The sequence below is a fragment of the Falco biarmicus genome, chromosome 5 (genome assembly GCF_023638135.1).
Source record: "Falco biarmicus isolate bFalBia1 chromosome 5, bFalBia1.pri, whole genome shotgun sequence".
Taxonomy (NCBI): domain Eukaryota; kingdom Metazoa; phylum Chordata; class Aves; order Falconiformes; family Falconidae; genus Falco; species Falco biarmicus.
In genome coordinates this window covers 83,492,034-83,500,158 of record NC_079292.1, presented here as the reverse complement: position 1 = coordinate 83,500,158, position 8,125 = coordinate 83,492,034, and the positions used below count along the sequence as shown (strand labels likewise).

At 38.6% G+C, this 8,125-nt stretch overlaps 1 protein-coding gene across 1 annotated transcript; it reads left to right on the top strand.

Moving 5' to 3' along the window:
• The first annotated feature begins 604 nt into the window (after positions 1-604).
• SYCE3 (synaptonemal complex central element protein 3) lies at positions 605-2,200 on the top strand. The gene is made up of 2 exons (XM_056341294.1): positions 605-713; positions 1,819-2,200. The coding sequence occupies exons 1-2, from the start codon at positions 605-607 to the stop codon at positions 1,986-1,988; spliced, it is 279 nt and encodes a 92-aa protein (XP_056197269.1). The 3' UTR covers positions 1,989-2,200.
• Positions 2,201-8,125: the final 5,925 nt, after the last annotated feature.

Here is an 8,125-nt window from a genome sequence, read left to right as displayed (position 1 = left end):
AGGTGCTGAAACTTAGAATGGCCTAAGCTGGGCCTTCCCTATGTTTTTGCCCCGAGTATTTTTATTTCCTGAAATTTTACTCCCTATGACTTCGGCAGAGGTTAGTAAATCACAAGCGCTTGGCTGCTTATCTGGTGGCAGACCTCAGTGTATGTAGGCACCTGGCTGTAGCAGGCAACTGAGAAATGCTGGATACAAATGGTGATTTTACAACTAACTTTTAAAACCAGGAATTGCCTTACATCAGAGTGCTTGGGAAGACAACTGTAACAAGAGTAATAGATAAAATTTTCTAATGATGTTTGACACAGTGATCTTTGTTGTTTACCGTTACCAAAATCTTTATTTGGCACAAATGCAGCATATCTGAACTTAATTCTACTTGAATTCTAAATGAAGCTCAAAATGAATTGAAAATAGTATCCAGCATACAGGTGATGACCGGTAACTTCAAGGTCAGATTCTTAATGAATTCCCATGTAAATTGAATGTTTATATACATTCTGTGGTTGTTTTTTTTAAATTTATTGCAATGTTACTTTCTGTCAACTGTGAAAATCAATTAACTTAAATATAAAGTATAAAATTCCCATTTTCCTTGTAGATGGCCGAATCAGAACCTCAGGAAGGAAACTATGAAAACCTGGTAAAGGCAGTGGAGGACCTGAAGAGGGACTTAGAAAAACTTATGGAGGAAATGGAAAAACTAACAGGTACAAGTCATTACTACAAAAGAATGATATGCATTTGTCTACTAGCCTGAAGATATTGAAGATTTATTATTTCTATTTATTGCTGTAAATTTCTGTGTGATAGAAATGTAAGTGGAAACAATCACCATCAACTAATGCCCTAACGTCCTTAATTGGGAGAAAGCATGCAAACAATCTAGAAGTTTTGGATGGCTCAGAGTTGAAAATTAATAGGTGATGGATGCTCAGTTCAGAGTGGTGGTTGAAAACTGAAATAATACTAAGGTATTTAATGTGTAATTATTGAAATATGGTATGTAAAATGAAACTTAATTCTGAAAAATGGTGGGATACATAGCACCTCTCAGGTCAGTGCATGACGTGTTTTAATTCCTCAGCTAGAATAAAGACTCCTGTGCAAATCTAATCTTAGTCCTGTATGTATGGAGAGGACTGTGTATTCCTCTCCATGTTCTGCAACAATTCTATCAGAAACTGTATGCAACTAACAAGAATAGATGGAAACTGTTAATTAAACTATTTGTAATTAAACACAATTTATGAGTGCCATTGAGAAAACTACAGTCAATTTATGGTAAAACAAAAGGGAAAGTATGAAATAAGTGCTAAAACTATTTGCTCTGCTTTATCAGATACTCATTATTTCAATACCAGTTTCATTATTTAGGTAGTTGTTAAAACCTTTCATCTCTATGCTGCAGCCTTTTTGGTCTTACTCTTCCTTACCCAACACAAGCCTTCTAACCGTAACTGATCTAGAGGGAGGATTCTTTGGTTCATTTATTTTAAGTCTGTTGAACCCTTCTTTTTAATTATGTGTTTTGTTGTAATTTTTAGGTAAAGCGTCTATCTACCTTTTGTAATTTACATAATTGTACTTCCATTCTGAAGTATTTTGAGACATTATTATAAAGAAGTAATACTGAACAGTCTTTTATGCAATCTTCAGTATTACTGTGGGCAGTTTCCACTTCATTTTACAACAGGCCTTCTCTGACATAAGATCTGAACTGTAATAATTCAGGTCCTTTATTCATTTATTGAATCAGCTATTGCTTTTATTTAGCCAGATTTCCTGGCTTAGTACTGTCTGTCGGGTTTGTAGTGCAGGCAACCTGGATGGCATATGACATGGTAGTCATACGTACCAACCCAGATCTAGCCAACTCCATGAAGCGTTTGGAAGATGCCTTCCTGAGTTGCAAAGAAGAGATAGAGAAGAAATGGCAAGAGGTGCTAACAGAATCTAAAGGTGAAGAGCAAAAAGAGGAATAAATTTAATTCAGTCATGCTGGCAGAAGAACTACATCCCTTGGAAAATCACTCCAGTCTTTTTGTTTTCCAGCTGTGGAGGTTTCACAAACGTTGTGGAAAATGGATTTGCTTTCATCTTGCTAAAACTACTTAAAACTATACATCTATGGAAGTAATTTAGTGAGATTACACATATATATATATGTATTGTTGAATAAAAGGTAAAAATGTCTATTTTTATTACACTTATCAGTAATCCTTGTAGCGTGTGTGCATACACAACCTGCATGCCTTTTTTCTTCCTGAAAGACCACACTCACTTTGTTTCCAATATACATAGAATTATTTTGACACCTGAACAAATTGGGGAAGAAGCAGAGGGGGTGCTTTGAACATCACAGTAGTATTGTACCAGCAAATGCCTTTCAAGGAAAACCAAAGAATTACTCCCCCCCAATGAAAAACAGGTGAAATTCTAGATTTGCAGATAGATTGAGTTAGTTTGATGTGGGATTGCCAACCAGGTGTTCAGTTACACAATTTTATTATTCAGATAGCTCAGCTGTAGTTGTTTCATTTTATTTCCTGGGATTTTTAACCATTTCTTTGGTCTTGTTTTCCCAGAAAGATTGTTCTTCTCAAACCCTTTGAAGGTAGCACATCTCATCTAAGAAAAAATTGTTTACCGTTACAGACTGCACTGTGTGTAGTGTAGTCTGTGGGACTGCTGCAGAAACCAAATTAACCGTGTTCTAAAACATGCTTTTATCCATATGGTCCTACTGTGCAATATTAAAAAAGGAAGAAAAGATTAAAAAATTAGTCTTTTGTAGTCAAGACTGTGGATTAAGAGCACCACCTTGTGGCTTGCAGTTAATGTATAAACAAGTATTTTATCTGAGATGGAAGTCAATGCAAGTTTTGAGAAGGAGCTTTCCTTTTATTAAAAATCAGTCTCTTTCAACTAGAAAGTAAGCACTATGTAGCAAGTGAGTGCATCTCCATCTTCTTTGAAGAGGTATTTAATGATTCAAATCACGTGTAAATAATCTGTCAAAAGTTTGCCAGCAGTAACCCAGATTGCTGGGTTAACATCTCTTAATCCTCCCCCACCAAAGATTTCTGTAATGAAAACCATCAGCAGCAGTTTAGCTTTATTTTCACTCTCACTGAACTCCACTTTTGTGATGTTAGGCCATACAGCAGTTACTCACAGGTGCTTCCCGGACTGGAGGCAGAGCATGTTTCTGCAAAACCGCTAGAGAAGCAAGAGAACTTGGCATCAGTGTACTGCCAACCTGTATGCCGAATAGAGCAGTAAGGAATTCTGTTTCCTTAGTTATTCATTCCTTAGCCTCTATTAAGTAACACTTAGTAAACGTGTCACAAGTGAGTTGAAATATTTTTTTTCTTGTTGTGCAGACACATGGACAGGTATGAAATCTGTATTCACCCCAGTTCATTTTACGTGGGTAGACAGGCTGAGTCTTCCTGCCACCACTAGCTATCAGCTTTAATCAAGAAGTATGTGAAGCTTAGCAAAAAGGTTACAGACTTGACCCTTAAAAAATAATCAAGGATAGTAGACGTGCCAGTGTTTTAACACTGCAATGCGTTTACTGTCCTTTTCACAAAAAAATTACTCATTTTAGTTATGTACTTAACCTCTCAGCAAGGCAAGGGTTGGATGCTTAAGAGGAAGCTATCCCACAGCCATCAAACCTGAGCCATATGTTGTCTGGTCCAGATAGTCTGTAATGGTGTACCTCAAAGTACATTTCTCTTCTGAATGTAAAAAGCTATCTTGCCTGTAGAATGGAGGTGTGCAAAGTGTCCTGCAGCCCCTTTTTGTCTAGCAGCTCAGGTGCTACTGCATTCACCAGACCTAGCTGGATTCTCAGCACTGTTTAGTTTTCATTAACAGTTTCTTACCAAGAAACAGACAAGACTTAGCTAAAAGGCCAATATGCAGCCTCCCAGGAAATTTTGATGGTGGAAACTGTGCCCTCTCCCAGTGTAAAACAACTGAGAAGGGACAGTGGACATTTCACATGTCCACTTAGGATCTCAGTCCTTGTCAGAACATGCCTAGAGATCCTTTTAGAAAATTTAATTTATTGCTAGTGCTTTCCAGTCCTTGATTATTATAGACCCATTCTCATTAGCTCAGAAAGGCTAAAGAAGAGAATCCATACTAGCTGTTTTACTTGTTGGCATAAATGGTTTCAGAATTTCGGTCCAGATCCTTGCAGCAATTTTTCCTGAAATGTGTATGGAGAAATTATCGAACCTCTAACAGCCCTACTTACACACACCATTATTACAATGATGTTCTTTTTGCTGGCATTCTTAGCAGAGAAGCAAAGACCTTATTGAGAACAAAGGGGGTGAACAACATTCCTTCTGAGTCAGTCATTTCCTCCAGGGCAAGGACTATACCACCTAGGCACTAACAGCATGAAAATGGCAGTGCCTTTTCTGTGTGCATTCCATTAATACCGATTTCTTTTTTTATAGCGCTGCCTCCTCCCTGCTTCTGCATTACTGTAAAATGCATTTACATTTTTCCAACAAAAAGCATGGTATTATATTTTCTTATTATTCTGTTTCTGATAAGCTACTAGTTTTCTGTAGATGCTCTGGGTTTGGATCATCAGAATATGCACGTAGGCAGTAAGATTACAAAGTTTTGAGGTGATGTAATTTTACACATGGATTGAGGTCAGCTAGCAACTAGGAAATTCTCTTTGGCTCCTCAGAAAGTCAAACGGTGAAAAAAGGACACATGGCATCTTCCCATTTATAGAAAGCCAGACTGAATAAAGGCATGTGGAGATACTAGTTAGTTTAGAGATAGGTTAGTTTAGTGACTGTTTAAGCTCTCACATCACATTTGGGATACCATCCCAAGGTTGTGAAATTACTGGGATTTTACTTGTAGTTTGTTATATATACACCACCACTGCATTACACAGAGCATTTTAAAGGAAGAGCAGCAAGATTTAGAGGCCATTGAAAACTTAACAGCACTGTCCAAGTCACGGACAAAAATGTGAGTATCATGTAATCTAAGTGAAAATAATTGGCTGGACCAACACACTGAGCAGTAACTACAGAACACAGACCTGATAAGCTTTTGGAAACAAAACTTATTACAGGTACACTGTACAAAGCATATTTTGACTCTTACCACTGAACTGCTGTTAGCTAGTACGTTAAGTGTGGCTGCACCTCAAGGCAGTCTTAAAGTAGAGTTCCAGGCTGATACCAACCACTTAACTGAGCTAGGACTGCATGGATCTTCACACATTTAACCCACACTCCAAATTGAGAGCAGATCTCTTTCTGTACTACAGGCACAAACTTTATGGCCAGTCATCCTTAGGATTCCTGACTTAATTCTAAGGGCCTACATGGTCCTACAAAAGTCACATTTTAGAATTCAAAACTCCAGACTGATAGCCTAGCATTGAAGAATGCATTTTGACAATAGTCAGGAAACATGAAGCAGCTCTGAACTCAGTGACAACCTTCTATAGGTCTTTCCTATCGCATTTTAAAACCTCACTGTATTATAAGTTAATTATTCATCTCATCAGCTGGTGGTATTAAGTCATCAGGATCAATTGTCTGCTCCATGCATCACCGTCTAGCTCTAAGACTCAAAAATCAAATCACAGCTGCATTGCTCCACTGTCAGCAGCACAAAATGAAGAGTTCAAGCTGCCACTCCAAAACTTTCATCTCCTTTACACTTGAGCAAGGATCCCACTGCCACTTGGCTTGTGCAGCTGCTGTCAACAACTTTGCTACCCAAATCACATCCAAGTTCATGCTAGTATTCTATGGGGGAAGCTTCAAGCATGTGCCCCTGGCATGAAGTAAGTATGCACACAGCTTGCCATAAGGGTTGTGAAATCAAGTTGGGGTGGTTTTTTGGGGTTTTGTTTTTTTTTGGTGTCATTTTTATGTAGCACAAACTTATTTCCAAGGTTTTTCCAACTGCAGCACAAAGTCTGTTCACTTCCAAGTTATTTGTTGCACCTGCATACAGTCCTCCCACAGAAGTGGATGGTAAGGGCTTGCACATAGATATGTTACTGCTCAGTGCAGAAGTTTACAGGACACTTCTCTGAATCAGTGAATATCTTGTCATTGCAAGACCATCGTGTTTAAATGAAAACAGTGCACAGACAGAGGCCTACAGAACTTTCTTCTTCCCTTTTTTGTCCTTCTCAAGCCACAGAGTATGTTTTTGTGGCTAAGCAGCAGTAGACAGCAGCCTTCCCAAGCAAACAGCCTGGTTACAGTCAAGGCAGGCAGAGTATTATGAAAACACTATAAAATGATTACACTATAAAAGTGTAATCCTCTCCAAGTGTAAGCCCTTATAAGTGCCCATGAAAGGGAAGAATGCTGGAATGAGAATGAACATAGCAGAAAAAACCCCAGTGGCTCCAAGTAGGTATAAAAGCATGTTAATTACTCTGCAAATTCAAAATCCTTGTAGCGGAAAGTCTTAAACAAAAGAACACAAACTAAGCACTCATCTGAAGTTCTACTTGAGGCAAGTAACCCATAGCCTTAGTTACAGGTACACAAGCACCACAGTTGCCAAGAGAACTGACCCTCAATCCTGAGCACCAGTTCTGTATTTCTTCAGCCAAAGTTCAGCCAACAAGAGAACAAGCAGCCTAGTAAGGGCACAATTTATGCCCAGCCCGCAGATTCTAAAAAGTACTTTCAGTAAGTGCTTTAGACTTGCTAGACTTGAGCCTGTATTTTCATAAACCAGGAACTCCGGGATGAAGACTATTGTCAGTCACAAGCTTCTGCTTTATGCCAAGATTCCTTTTATCGCAAAATTAGGACTTGAAGAAGAGAGAACGAGATACTAGGACACTACTTGCATCTCTCCTTCAATTAATCCTTTCATAAAATAAAGATAGCTAGTTAGGTACCTGTGTTAAACTGATTCAATCTGACCTACCTTTTTGCAGAGATTAAGAAAATTCTATTTGACCTTATTTTTGGCCTTTAAAGTCTCACTTTAAAGAAAAGCACTTTTGAACAACTGAAGGCAGTTCAAGAAGTTTGTATGACAAATTCTGCAGTTATGTTTTACTATTTATGAATCTTACATCTGTTTATTATGATAAAACAGCTAACCTCTCCCCAATCTGCCTGAAATAAATTAGGTTCTGAACAACACACTGAAGCCTACAAACAATTATCCTGCTCAAGAATTTTTAAAAGGTGCATTGCTTACATTTCCCTCACCTTATTAGGTTTCATTTTGTGTCTCAACAGCCATATTCATCTTCCAAGGAAAGACATTAGAATACCACCATGTCCATCACAACACATGTCCCAGTCTACAGCTTACCAGGTTTGGTTCAGAAACTCAAGTCTCACAGCAATCCTTGATTCGATGTATGTTTTGGAACTGCTGTGTAAGTGATCCAGTGCTGCAATGGCAGGCTACACTACACGAGCTTGCAGTGAATGCAGCAAGTGTATGTACTCAAGGGAGTCGGAAGAATTCTCCTTCCTGAACCAAGCCTGTAGCTTTCACTTCACACCTCATTAGAGGTGCCCAATTCATTGCAAAAGCAAGCAGGAAATCCCCAGTGCAGTCAGATGTAACTCATGCATCACTAAACCTTGTGCCACCCCTCAAGGCAAAGGCAAATTCCTCACCTTCTCAGAAGTGGGAAGCCAAGTGCTTTGGAGCAGTTATCCACTGCACTCCCTCTAACTTCTCATTTCCCAAGAAGTAACATGAGAAACAGTTTCCAGAGAACCTCATACAATTTTTAATTATTATTAGTGTGCAAGAACAGGGAAACTAGAGGAGACACGGTCAGAAAATACCTGCCAAGAACTCTACTGTCATTCAGTCCTACATGTGTACAGTTACAGTATTGCTCCAGACCAAGGGATTTTACATGAATTGTTATTCATTAAAGGCTGGGTAAAGGTTGCATAGCTAAGAACAGAAAAAGGTGGTTTAAGTAAACAAATACTCAAAGGTTTGGGTAACGGCAACTGCAAGGCAGGAACGTGAGAAATGTTGTGTCCTTCATTCTCTAGTCCAACAAGATAGCTGAAAAAATACACCCATATTAAACAGCTGGAAGTAGATGATAACACTTGCA

Coding starts and splice junctions, on each gene's coding strand:
- SYCE3 (XM_056341294.1), top strand. CDS start 605: ATGGCCGAATCAGAACCTCAGGAAGGAAACTATGAAAACCTGGTAAAG. Junction 714..1,818: donor GGAAATGGAAAAACTAACAG/GTACAAGTCATT, acceptor TCGGGTTTGTAG/TGCAGGCAACCTGGATGGCA.